Raw genomic sequence first — 14,086 nt, 5'->3', positions numbered from 1 at the left:
TATGGCTAGTGTGTAACATTCAGTTCACCTAGTATTCTAACTGAAATGCTTTCAGTCAGCTCTAATAATAGGATCTTAAAGCATTTTCATACTGACCATTCGTGATGGGTTTGATCCTTGCCTCTGTTTCAATGTAGTCATGTATTTCTTTGGCTTCTGCTCTTTTGGACCTGCAGGTAGTTTGGTACATTTAAAACCGCTGGCCATTGTGCTCGGAGGCACAGTGCAGTAGATGGCATCTTTCAACGGTTCATCATTGTGCCAAGAGGGAAGAAAGCACACTGAGAGATTCGGTAGAATATACCAGAGAGAAAGGAATTACAGGAATACTGTAGAATCAGAATGTGAGCTATATGAGGATCTCCAGCAGTTTTGAAAACCTGGAGGCTGGTTGGAAAGGGGAGCCTGGGTGCCTCAGTTGGTCAAGTGTCCTACTCGTGGTTTCAGCTCAGGTCACGATCTCACAGTTCATGAGATTGAGCCCCCTGTCGGGCTCTGTATTATCAGCAGAATCTTGGGATTCTCTCTCTCCCTTTCTCTCTGTCCCTCCCCCACTCACGTGTTCTTTCTCTCAAATAAAAACTTAAGAAAACAAAACAGAAAAGAAAATGGAAGCACAGGAACATTGCTATAAAAAGAAAAACCACCCACATATTTTGACTTTAATATGCTATCTTCAAACTTAACATTTCAGTGAGAAATACGCCAAATCTCCATAAGGTGTCTTTAAAAGGAAGACCCTGCGGCACCTGGGTGGCTCAGTCGGTTAAGCCTCCAAATTCGTCTTAGGTCATGATCTCACGGTTTGAGTTCGAGCCCCGCGTGGGGCTCTGTGCTGACAGCTCAGAGCCTGGAGCCTGCTTCGGATTCTGTGTCTCCCCCTCTCTCTGCCCCATGGTCATGCTCTGTCTCTCAATTAAAAAAAAAAAAAAAGTTAAGAACTAAGACCCTGTCCACTCGAGCAAAATGCTCAGTAAACTGAGAGTCTGGCCGTATTCTCTTCCACCTTCATTCACTACCAAAGGTCACATCACCAGCTAATCACTTTGTTCTTGAGAAACTGCTGGTGAGGATAAATGATCTGATTTCATTGAAAAGGGAATTCTGTCTCAAAACACTGTTAAGACTGTCTCCCCTTTACTATGCCAGCCACTAGGCAGAAATGCTGACACGAGGGGTCAGATGTTAAAGTCTGGCGGGGGGAGGAACACTGTGTAAGACTAGCTTCAAGAACAAGCGGGTAGCAGGAGAATCACAAATTACTCTTTCCCCTTTGGTTTTAATTCTAGGTGGCAATATAGCCATTGTGATAAAGGAGAAGTCAAGTCAACTTAGGGTAAAGATAATAAACATCACTGAAAGCTGGTAGGTTCTCTGACAAATGTTGCAGGGTCTGGAAACTAGTTGCTAATGGGGTAGTACCTGTGGCAGTTTTCTCAGGGTTTTATACCTGGGAAGGGTTAGATCGAACCATCTCATCTCATTTATCTTCAATTTTAGTTTTTCTCAGTGAAATTTTAATTCTGATATATTGTGAACTGAGCCTCTAAGTATTCTTTCCTTTACAAGGCAAAGACAAAGGTCCGAAATCTATGTTTGAACCAAATGAAATTGCCATCTCTGGAGGTAAAAAAAAAAAAAAAAAAAATGCTTGCCTATCAGCAGTTTCATATGGTTCATTCTAAGATTCTTCGGGCCCAGTGCTTCTGGTTAAAGAGAAACTCTCCCTGCTGTATCAGATTCCATCACGACCTTTTCTTTGACATTTACACTGAATGTGCCCCATATGCTCATACATTACTGAAATCCAACACCACTTAATCTTGGTTTTGTAACAGTGTGAGGTTCATCTCTTGGTTTAGTTTTCCTGTATGTATAAATACTACTTGATTTAAAGGAAAAGCATGCTGAAGCCAGTATTCACAGGAAAATAATTGCCTCTGTATTCAGGTTATACAATGTTTTTTGGAAAAGTTTAGCTACAGCATAGAAGTTAGCTAAATTGGTCTTTCATCACCGAAACTTCTCTCTAGTCACACGTTATACGACTACAGCTGTTCCCTCAACCAGAGGCTGCATCCTGGAGTGTGGAGCTGCTTGGAAAAGCGCTCGGCAGCTGGCAGCCACTCCCAGGTAAGCGCTCGTTTCTATGCAGAATCTAGATTACACGCAGCATCTAGCAAGTTAAGGACCTGATTGCCTGAAGTCTTAGCCACGTACTGACCTGGCTGGCCAGACACTGTGCCGGCAAGAAAGCAGATCTGGGAACCCTTCGGCAAGGCCTGTTCCTGAGGTACATGGGTGCGGTCGGTTTGGTTTCTGAGGCAGTTTCCACTACCCTGTCTTTAATGGGTTTGGCCCATGAGCCAACACGTACTTAATAGGATACAAATTTTAAGAATATCTGTGGTTTAGCATTTATAGGGTGCAGAAAGAACTAAGTGAGATAGTACAGAAATGAGGAATCTCAAACGAAAGAAGGTTAACGTTCTTTTAAGAGGCAACAGGTTAGGTGGTAATGATGGGAAATGCTGCGGAGGGAACTACGTCCTCTGAGGGGGGTAGAGAAATTCAGTGATTGCCTCCGGACCTAAAGTCCTCAGGAAGGTTTCCATAGCATCTACTTCAAGACCGAAAGTCATTCTGCTAGCTTTTTCTTAAAACATCTATTCCTTCCTCCTCTTACCCTTCTCAGTTCTACTAACCTTGTCTTCTGGCACCCAGACGGGGCCCCCGTGATCTCACTGTGGGGGGAGAGTCTTCCAAGGCAGAGCTTCAGCGTGTGCACCTCCCGCCGCTGGTGAGGGTCCTCCCTCAACAAGACCGTCTCCCCGCTCCACCTCTGCTAGTGCCCAGTGTGGTAGTGCGTGATGTCAGTTACAACTGTGACCTATTTCTAAAGCATTTTCATCAGGTTCCAGAAAATACAGGACTGTGGGGCTCCCAGGCTGAACCGGCCGCTTGTAAGCTCCTACAGTCACCTACCGGAGCCCTCCCCGGGTTCCCCAAAGCAGCTCCCCACACACTGCCTTTGTTGACTCCCCTGACCTGCCCCCAACCCAAGATGGATCTCCTCACTCCAGGTAGCATCCCCACCTTCCAGCTCCAAGACTCATTTCAGCTGGCATTAGGAACGGGCCCCTCACTTCCTGACATAACCCCTCTCGTCTCATGGAGGGGATTCCATTCCACCTTTTTAACACCAGCCGTCTACATCCCCCCTTGTTCTTCAAAACTGCTTCGTCTTCCCAGTGTGAGGATGGGGCGATTGCTCGGTCCTTTACTTGCCCTATTATTTCTCAGGATACGGTCCCCAGACCACCTACCTCTCATCAGCTGAAAGTGCCTATGAAAAACGAAGCTTCTCTAAATGCAATGTGGAATCCTGTATTGGATCCTGGAATAGATAAAGAACATTAGTGGAAAATCTGGTGAGATCCAAATGAAGTCTGGAGTTAATGGTAACGTGCCAGTGTTGACTTCTTCGTTTTGACAGTGACCTTTGATGACATGTTAGCATTAGGGCAAAATGATTAAGGGGTATACAGGAACTGGATTATCTTTGCAAATTTTCTATAAACATAAAGTAAGTCCAAAATAAACTTTTCTTTAAAAAAAAAAAAAACAAAAACAGCTTTATGGGCCCCAGACCTACTGAATCTCAATTCCTGGAGCTTAAGCCTGGGAATCTACATTTTAATTTTTTTTTTAATTTTTTTTTTTTTTAACGTTTATTTATTTTTGAGACAGAGAGAGACAGAGCATGAACGGGGGAGGGTCAGAGAGAGGGAGACACAGAATCTGAAACAGGCTCCAGACTCTGAGCTGTCAGCACAGAGCCTGACACGGGGCTCGAACTCACGGACCGCGAGATCATGACCTGAGCCAAAGTCGGCCGCTTAACCGACTGAACCACCCAGGCGCCCCGAATCTACATTTTTAGTAGGAACTCCAGAAGATTATATCCATTCGCTTTCCGTTCCATGCCTAAACCGTTGCTGCTTCCTTGCTTTACCTTAACCTGATCTCATCCTTTAGCTCCCCTCAGCCCTAAGATCAGTGCTATTCTGCCTCTTTCACAGATGAGAAAGCTGAAAAACTCAGAGATTAATATGTCCAGGGTCACACAACCCATAAATGGAGGAGCGGGAACTTGAATCTCTTGCTGTCTAGCTGCCAAGTCTTTAAAGACTTGGCATCCATTCTACTGCCTCTCAATCCCATTTCCATTGGTGACAAACTAAAAAGCTCTAAATCACTAAAAGAATTATTACCGGGGCGCCTGGGTGGCTCAGTCAGTTAGGTGCCGGACTTCAGCTCAGGTCATGATCTCAAGTTTGTGGGTTCGAGCCCCGTGTAGGGCTCTGTGCTGACGGATCAGAGCCTGGAGCCTGCTTCGGATTCTGTGTGTGTGTGTGTGTGTGTGTGTGTGTGTGTGTGTGTGTGTCTGCCCTTCCCCCCTCTCACTTGCTCAAAAATAAACATTTAAAAAGAATTATTACCAATAATACTCTGGACCCCACCTTTTTCTCCAACCTGCTAAGTCCCTACAGTCCCTTTGCCCCGGCCTGTAGCTTTACTCCTACCCCCTTTTCCACTGGGGAGAAATGAGCAATGAGGAAGCCCTGGGAGGGTGTGCCACCGCCAGAGTCCTGCACATGGAAGGTGCAGCTCTGTTCTTCCGTCAGGATTCAGCTCAACAACGGGGTCTTCCATTCTGCTTCTCCCAACCGTCCTCACTTCTATATGAATCTGACAATGTTCACAGCACTCACTCTGACATTAAATTACATATGCTCATATTGTTGTCCACCTCTTAGATTTGTCTTATCTCCCTCCAACAAAACGTGAAGACCCTAATTACCCGTCTTCGACATACTTACGCCTCAGAGCGATGCTGGAAAACACGGACATCCCAGGCATTAACAGGCGATGGTCCGTGGACTGGGGACTACTCTGCATTTGGCCAACAGGCAGCCAGGAGAAAGGACTCTGACAATAGTATCTCAGGTTTATCAGGCAGCAGATTATCAGGGAGGTGCCAACTCTAAATCAATTTCTAGCCTCTTCTCTGGGCTCCCTGACTTGTATTCAGGGCTTAATACTAAGTTGTGGATCTAACTGCTGAATGACAAACGGTTTTGAGAGTCCCTGCCCGCCCCCCCCCCCCAACCAGACACACAACAGCATCATCTCTATTCAAAGAGGTTCAGTATCAAGTACAGATGGAGAGCTGATAAAATAGAAAACGATCTCAGGCAAGGTTGCTGGTCTTACGTGTATTTCCCTTCATTTCTTCAAGGGATTCATGAAACAATCACAGGATCGGCAGGAGAAACCTAAGTACATTCAAGTAAAACATGTTTTCATTAGTTTTGCTGCTGGTGACTGGAATTGGCTTGATTTTCATACTAATAAAAGCATTGCCTTTTTAAGTACATCTGAGAAATCTGATTATGAAGTTAGAATCCACGTATCTCCTCAAGCACTCTTAGAAAGCAGTGTGTGTCTTCATAAAAGCATGAGGAGAAAAAGACTTGTACAGCATCTTTTTTATTTTCTTTACCATTGTTTTAATGCACTTTAAAATTTATCTACATTAATTGGGAACAAAGAAACAAAAATAGACATTTCTTTGTTTTTCATAAATAACTACTCTCCATATTTGATAAAAATCTCAAACCATTATTTTACCTCCCCACAAATATAATACATACAAAATCTTTTCTGAAATAATAAGGTCAGCAAATTAAGCATCTTGAGACTAACATAACCACATACAACTGCTGCTCTACGGACTTCCAGGAACAAAACCAAAGCAAAAACTACCTATCGAGAATGTCTGGGTTTCCTTTTGTTAATGTTATGGAGTCAAAATTATAATCCTCTGCCAATAATAATTTATAGATTCAAGTTGATTGTCTACAAATAAAATATCGCTGGCTCTGATTGGGGAATTCTGGGTCGGACGCAACGGCGAGGATGCTGCAGTGATAGGCACTATACACGGGTGAAAAATAAAAAAAAAACATACTGAATGCCCTGGACGCCACCTACTGACTCGGTATGTGCCTCATGTGGCTCAGTAATAAGTTCACCTGCACCAAACCCGTATCAAAGTCACTAAATCTCTCATATATATAATATATATTATATGTATATACACACCCACAACACATACATACTATACATACAGTTTGTAACAACACGAAGTCATATTGTCTCACAATGGTGTCCCAGACAGTGTCCTGGCTGAAATGAATCCTGCAATTGTCAGTGAGCTGCTAGAAGCTTTTGAGAGTTGAGTCAGGTTACTTAGTTCCTCACATCCTGCCCACCCTTTGCCCCGCTTTAATGTCTTGGTAGCTTTTTTTTTTTTTTCTTCCCCTCAGAACCACCCTCCCCCCTCCAGGCATATTTCCCCCCCTGGGATCACTTGCTTGGACTTTGGAGGCAAGAAAGGGCACGCAGAGGGAGCAGGCAATTCTCAGCCACTGTACCTCACACCTGCCTAGATGTGTGACGTTCTCTGTCCTGTTTGCCACATTTGGTGTTAGAAAGCAGTTATTCAAAGCTTTGTCCCTCCTACCCCCCTTGGTCTTTCTGTAGAGCACAAAAGTGAAAGAAGCCCCTTTAGCAGGGGTAGCAGTTCATTAAAATATACGACTACGTTTCCTAGCTCTGGGGTTTCCATTCTGTACTTGAGAGTGCAGGTCACGGATGCTGTTATTAAGGTTCGGTGTGGGATCCATGAGGTTTTCTCCTGGCAGCCAGTGTCAGGATTAGTGCAGCCCTGGCCCAGGAGGAAACAGCCTAATGAATACCAACTTGGAAACAGTGCTGTCGGCACATTATTTAAGCCTGTCCATGCACACAATTACACACACACACACACACACACACACACACACACACAGGCCCGTCATTGGAAACGGTCATGTGAAAAGATGACAAAGGTTTGCAAAGATAAACCAATAAGGCACCAAGAAAAATTATTCTCAGCCAATTTAGACAACATCAAAATGTAAGGAGGGAAATCATATAAATTAAAGAGACTTCCTAAAAGTCTGGCCAACGGATCCGCGGACGGGTCACATTAGTTCCTTTAGACAACTTTCTAAATCTTCACCCCCAACTCATGAAGCACGACAATGCTTAAAACTGACCTGTGAAAGGGACAACCTGGAAGCTGTACACGTGCCATTAAACTGAACCATAAATCCTTTCCAACTCCACAAAGCTATCTGTGAAGAAGTTGTTAGACCCCACCGCCCACAACCTTTCATTTTATAATTGTTTTCATGAGTATGAACTGTCTGCATAATAAAAATGCAAATCAGGGGGAAATAGCATGTGGGACGGAAAGAGAGGGTGGCCATAAATAGATCTGGCTTCTCTCCCCTGGGTGGGGGATGGGGTAGTTGACATTAGGAAGACTCTAGGGAAGCAGGTAGGCTTTATCGTTGAGGGATGGGAGAGGAAGAGCGGGGGCAAGAACACAGACTGAAAACAAAGGGGCATCTCTGAAAAGTGGTGTGCAACTAGACCCCAAAAGGCATTACTTATATTGCCCCTCCTTGGCTCACTCTCCTTTTTCAACTGCTTTTCTTTTTTTTTCCTTCACAGTAAATTGGTTGTTTGTGTGAGGCTTGGCATGTTGCCCAAATGAAACACTAATTTTTTTTAAAAAATGAAGAATTAACCCACTTTCATCCATTTCATCCCATAACTTTTAGATGCACTGTGCATCATTTTCTAGATTCCTCCACAAAGAAAAAAAGTCAAGGGGTCAACCCAAATTAAGCACAATGACCGGAGGCGGCATGACCATCTGTGTACTTTCTGGGAAGACATACTAAAAGAGGGAAGAGGTCAAGGTGATCGGGAAAGGTCCTCATTTGAAAAACACAAGAATTGGCCCTCAGACAGGGGATCTGTTCGAAGGTCCTAAGAAGCAGCTTCTGAGTAAGGACAAGAAGATGTGCAAAAAGTTCTGTAGCTCTATGTACTAGGTTTTGTCGAATCCGCTGAAATTTTGACTTCGATTCAGAGTATGAGTGTGTAAGAGCAGTGAGTTTTTATAAAAGCGAGCAGCTTTTGAGAGTCCCCAAAACTACAATACCAGGCTTCTCCCTGAAGCAAAGTGTTTAAGTTCGCTATGGGAACGGTGCATTTGTTTCCTTAATATCCATGATGTGAAAACTGGCCTGGGTTTAAATCTTACATTCCCAACTTTGGTATAAATAAAGCACAAATGCCTAGACTCGTCATTTTCCTAGGGAGTCATTCTAAAATTTTCATTGTTTTTGTCACTTGAGCTTCCTAAATTCGGTCCCCACTCAACCCTGGTCATTGGTATTTTGCTGGTCATTGCACTGTCACCTCCTTCTCCAAGTCATGGCCTCACACTCTTCATGAAGGAACAGTTAAACAGATTAGAAAAGCAAACAGAATTCTTAAATAGTAAAGAAACCTGTGTGTGTGTGTGTGTGTGTGTGTGTGTGTGTGTGTGTGTTCATATATAGGCTTTCATATATTAATGAATGGTTAAGCATGTCGGAAAGCAAACAGAATTCTCTAATAGCAAAGTGCATGTGTACGTGCATGTGGGTGCATGCAAGTGTGTGCTCGGCAAAAAGAAAAACATATTGAGGTGGGGGAGAGAGGACAGCTTTCCTCCTGCAGCAGTCCCCTGAGCCATATTTTAAAAGCTTCTGCACGTGCATTATGGGTGTCATTTGTTTGGGGAGACTGCAGAGAGCAATGTTTGGCTGCTTTTGGAATATCTGCCTAATAAACGAGTCCAAAGTCCAGGGACACTTATTTTCCCTCATTGCTGCCAATGTTTGTTCACAGGTAGCCAGCCTCCCTGCCCCCAGCTCAAGCACCCCATTCAAGGGTGGGTGGGGTTTCTTAATCACAGCTCTCCAGGAGAGGAGGACTAAGAAAAGCAAAAAGACTGTTTAACATGATAAAGGTGGGATGGGGTGGAGCAGATAAGTGTTAGAAATTTACTTAATTACTGGAGGTATATCCATTTTAGTCCTTAAATCTAAAAAGCAGCTCCTTTAACAACCATCTCTAAGTACTTCCAGAAGAAGGGAGTGGGTTTACCTTTACCAAAATCAGAACACGAGTTCTTAAAAAAAAAAAAAAAAAATGGAATCACTGAAGCCTGTTAACCACCCACTCCTTCTCTGGCACAAAGCTGCCATTTTACCAGTCTAGAATTCAAGCTCAACCAATCCCCATCCTCGAGATTTTCACTTTTCCAAATATTTATACCGGCACTCTATGATGCTACTACCTCTAACTTACTCAAGACCATGCTGGGTGCTGTTAGGAATAAGAACGATTACCAGAACTCCAGAAAAGAAACCGAAGGTCGATAAATAAACAAAACTAGTATGGCACACAAAATCGTTAAACGCTCTCCTCTCTAACCTTGTCACTTTGGGGAGGCCCTAGCCCCATTATGCTCCCGCTCCTCGACATGAATTGGGGTTTCCTCTAACTTAGGGACTATAAACAGAGACCAGCAGCTCAGCCTTAAAGCGTCTAGGACACTTTAAGCAGTGAAAGAAAACAAGCTGAAAAATCACACCTGACAACCTCCCAGTCATTCATAGCAACCTAAACTTTCACTGTTCACATTTGTTTTAAAGACACAAGTATAGGAAATATATTTTCCCAATTTAGACCACACAGTTCAAAGAAACCTGAACCAAGCGGAACTTCATTATAATGCCAACCTTAGGATTGTAAAGCCCCCAAAGCAAAGGTAAATTTTGTTGCCAAAATGCAACAAAGTTAAAAATTAAGAAAACTACATATAAATTAACAACAGGGTTCCCCTAAAACAAAAACAAAAACAAATGGTAGTAAGAAACACAAAATAGAATACACGTGGGCTGAGCCCCTTCGAGAAGTCCTGGGACCGGTACGGCCTTTGAAAGGGCCCCTTTCCCCTCTCTCCAAGTTGCCCCAGGAGGGGGCATCAGCACCATGAAGGTAAACGGAAGTGAACTTGGCAAAACTACCAAACAAAACAACCCCCCTCCCTCCACTCCCGGCCCCTCTGGGCCTCGGCGTCCTACACGTGCGACAGGGACACCTGCTTGTGGTAGGCGGCGGCGGCGGCGGCGGCGGCGGGGGGGCCCGGCGGCCCGGTCCTGCCCGTGAGCGAGGCGCTCGCCTCATAGTCCCCCGCGGCCGTGGCGCCGCCGCTCTTGTGGCCCCGCCGCGGGCGGCAGCAGCATCGGCTGGTGAAGCGCCGCCACGACTCCACAGTCTTGCCGGACCAAATCCAGACGCCCGACGTGATGCCCACCACGAGGCACATGAAGTACTTGAGCATGAGCACCCAGTACTCGGGCTTGGCGCGCGGCTGGCCGGCGTCGGGGCCCGGGCATGCGCAGGTGAGCGCGGCCTCCCAGCTCTCGCGATAGTGCTGCTCGTACAGGTAGCAGGCCACCACGATGCTGGCGGGCACGGTGTACAGGAGAGTGAAGATACCGATGCGGATCATGAGCTTCTCCAGCTTGTCCGTCTTGGTGCCGCCCTGCTTGATGACGCTTCGGATGCGGAAGAGCGACACGAACCCCGCCAGGAGGAAGAGGGTGCCCACCAGCAGGTAGAGCACCAGCGGGCCCAGCACGAAGCCGCGCAGCGAGTTCAGGTTCTGGTTGCCCACGTAGCAGATGCCGGCCACCGGGTCCCCATCCACGGAGCTCAGTGCCAGCGCCGTGATGGACTTGACGCTGGGGATGAGCCACGCGGCCAGGTGGAAGTACTGTGCATAGCCCGCGATGGCCTCGTTGCCCCACTTCATGCCAGCTGCCAAGAACCAGGTGAGCGACAGGATGACCCACCAGATGGAGCTGGCCATCCCAAAGAAGTAGACCAGCAGGAAGACGACAGTGCACAGCGCAGGGCCCGTCGTCTCGTAGTGAATGTGGCTGTGCTCGCGGCTGCAGGCGACGCTGGCGTGGCCCACCACCAGGCGCACCAGGAAGCCCAGCGACACGCACAAGTAGCAGGCAGACAGGAAGATGATGGGACGCTCAGGGTAGCGGAAGCGTTCCATGTCTATTAGGAAGGTGGCTACCGTGGTGGAGGTGGAAATGAAGCACAGCACAGACCACAGCCCAATCCAGAAGGTGGCGAACGTGCGCTCGTCGGGGCTGAAGGAGGGCTGGTAGCAGGGCACGGCGCAGTTGGGCACCTGGCCCGTGCGCACCTTGTTGTAGAGCGGGTGAGACTCCTTCAAGATGGGGACGAAGGGCTCGCGGCACTTGCACACCGACGGGCCCCCGGCGGCGCACTCGCCCCCTGAGGCCGGTGCGCCCGCTGGGCCCGGGAGGGTGGGTTTGGCCGGGAAGGGCCTGGGGGGCGCCGTGGTGGCCTCGCTGCGGTTGTAATCCATGCACAGGACCTCGGCGTCGCGGCCCAGCACCGGGAGGCGGTCGCAGCTCATGCGCTCCGGCCAGGCGAAGCCGTACTGGCGCATGAGCGGCGAGCAGCCGGCCTTGGCGCGCTCGCACACGGAGCGGCAGGGCGGCAGCGGCTTGTGGTAGTCGGGCAGGCAGATGGGCGTGTACATGGAGCACAGGAAGAAGCGCAGGTCCGGCGAGCAGTGGATCTCCACCAGCGGCCAGAACTGATGCACCTCCAGGCCCGCCTCGTCCTGCGTGTCGTGGTTGAACTGGTTGGGCATGTGCGTCAGGTTGTAGCCGATGCCGCGGCACATGGGCACTGTGATTTCCTGGCACACTGGGGCCTTGGAGGCAGCCGCCGCCCGGCCCGCCAGCTGCGCCAGGAGCAGCAGCAGCAGGGAGGGCGGTGCGGACGGGTCAGGCCGAGCCATAGCCCCCTCCCTCCCCTCGCCGCGCCCGCCGCAGCCTGCGCGGGGCCCACGCAGCCGGGGGAAACCGGGCTGGCCTTTCCGCCGACTCGTGTGTGGCGCCGGGGCTGGCAACCTGTTGGTTTCTTTTTCTCTTAAATCCGTCCAAAGATAAACTGTTTCGGGAAGGCGCTGCCTCCGCAGGCAGCGCTCTGCTCTTCGCCAGATAGGGCTGGGGAGGAACGGTTAGGGCTCCGATTCCAGGAGAAGTACTCTTTAAAAAAGAAGCTGAGGGAGAAGAAAAATTGCAACCACTCCCAGTTAGAAGGGAGTCAACCGCTCAGTCCCCGCAAGCGCTCTCCAAATCTCCAAGTTAATGTCTCTTCCTTCCCTCCCCTCCACCTCCGGGAACCAAACTACTGACTCCCGGCCCACCCCCACGCCCCTCCTCCCTTAACGCTGGGCCTTCTAGGCTGTACCCCGGGGTCAGAGAGCTCAGCCGCCGGGAAAAGCGCGGAGGAACCGGGAAACGAACGGAAAGAAAAGGGTTAGGCGCGGGCTCTCACCTTCGCGGATCCTGAAAAGCAGATAGTCGTCAGCCAGCCTGGGTCTCCTGTTCCTGGGGCAGTCTCTCAGAAATGCGACTCAGAGACGGGCTGGCACCCGGAAAGTTTGGCGATAGGCTGGGTACCCGAGGCGAGGCACATGGCAGCAGGTGGGGGCTTCTCAGAGAGGGGGTCGCACCCTGAACGCGGTCGCCGCAGGCCGGTCACTCGCCCTCTCCTCCTCCGGGGCCCCCCGCATGATCCGAGCGGGGCAGAGCAGGAGCCGACCGTGCGTTCTACCGGGGTCCGGGAGCCGGACGAAGGGCGAGCGCGCCTGGCAGCACCTGGGCGAGAGGAAGGCGGTGTGCGGCAGCCTGGGGATCCCGCCGCCTCACTGCACCGCGAGCAGCTGGCGCTGGCCCCGCCGGGACTGCATGGTGCTCGCCCGCCGCCGCGTCCCGCCGGCCGCTCGCCTCCTCCCCTGCAGGGGGCTCCGCGCTCCAGCGGACTCCTGGGGGCGGTGGCGGCGCTCCCGGGACGCGCCCGGCTCGGCTCCTCCCCCGCACTCTCTCACTCTTTTGCCCACCTCCAGCGGGCACCGAACGGCGCGCGCGGCGGCGACGACGGTGGAGTCACGGCCGCGGGCTGACTGGCCTCTCCCGCCCCGCCCGGGTCACCTGCCTCTAATGCCCGCCGGGAGGCCCCGCCCCTTCCCCGCCCCCTCGCGCTGGGGCTCGGTTGGTGGGCCGCCCCGCCACGTTCTCCGCGCGTCCCCGCCCACTGCCCCGCGGGCTCGGCCTCTCCCCCTGCGCCCTCCGGCCCCGCCCGGAGCCGGCCGCCGAAGAGCGCCGGCCAATAGCTGGCCGGAGAGCGATGGGGGCGGGGCGAATGCTAATCGCTCCTTCTAGAGACCCCCGGCGGGAAACCCTTGCCAGAAGTCCCTCCGGAGTTCGCTGCGGGCGCACAGCGGTCCCCGGCTCACTTTCCTGTAATAGGCTGGCTTATGAACCCTTGCTTCCAGGGCCCCTACCAGGTCTCTCTGCAGCTAAAAATCTTCACAGTCCAGCGCTTGTTTAAAAGAACCGCTCGAAGAATCATTCTTAACCGTGGCACCTGCCTCCGCTCTGCGCTGTCCTCCTACCAGGTGAGCTCACACTGAGAGAAGAGCGAAGGTGTATTGAGTCCCTACTGCGTGCCAGACAGCGCGTTAATCGTTTATACCTTAATACAAGATCTCAGATGTTTACAATCCTGTGAGACAGGTACTCCTTACAGGTGAAGGAACAAAGGTTGAGAAGCTTGACCAAGGCAACCGAGCTAATACTTCCCCAAGAAAGCCGCAACATAGGCAGTCTTCACCCCAGTATTCCGAGCGCCTGGCACATAGTAGGCGCTCAAATGCTAACTCAGGATTCGAACCCACGTATCTGCATCCCAGTTTTAACCACTGTCCCCACCCGTGTACTACCTGTATCTCCTAGTCTTCAACCTTTACTGTTGCACTTAACAAACTCTTATTGTCGCCATAAAGTGATTTTCTTCCTGTCTTTGGAAGACTCGAGAGATGTTAGTCCTCTATCTGTCGAAGTTTAAAAGCCCAAGCAGTTCCGAAATCGCCTGCGGAGAGAAGCCGCGCCAGCTCGCGGATCTGTTGCGGGTAGGGCGCCTGGCCCCCCGGGGCTGCGAGCTGTAAGAGCCG

General features: G+C 49.9%; 1 protein-coding gene across 1 annotated transcript; it reads right to left on the bottom strand.

Annotated features, from left to right (window-relative positions):
* Positions 1-5,266: 5,266 nt before the first annotated feature.
* On the bottom strand, positions 5,267-13,035 carry FZD5 (frizzled class receptor 5). The gene is made up of 2 exons (XM_019446219.2): positions 12,409-13,035; positions 5,267-12,130 (listed from the first exon to the last, which is right to left on the bottom strand). The coding sequence occupies exon 2, from the start codon at positions 11,864-11,866 to the stop codon at positions 10,094-10,096; it is 1,773 nt and encodes a 590-aa protein (XP_019301764.1). The 5' UTR covers positions 11,867-12,130; positions 12,409-13,035; the 3' UTR covers positions 5,267-10,093.
* Between the last annotated feature and the right edge of the window lie 1,051 nt (positions 13,036-14,086).

This window comes from Panthera pardus, unplaced genomic scaffold, assembly GCF_024362965.1.
Source record: "Panthera pardus isolate Hobbes unplaced genomic scaffold, ASM2436296v1 HiC_scaffold_10, whole genome shotgun sequence".
Classification (NCBI taxonomy): Eukaryota; Metazoa; Chordata; class Mammalia; order Carnivora; family Felidae; genus Panthera; species Panthera pardus.
Note: the sequence above shows the minus strand (reverse complement) of the source record. Positions and strands in the feature narration are given on the sequence as shown.

What these genes read in the sequence shown, in the direction of transcription:
- FZD5 (XM_019446219.2), bottom strand. Translation starts at nt 11,866, where the DNA reads ATGGCTCGGCCTGACCCGTCCGCACCGCCCTCCCTGCTGCTGCTGCTC.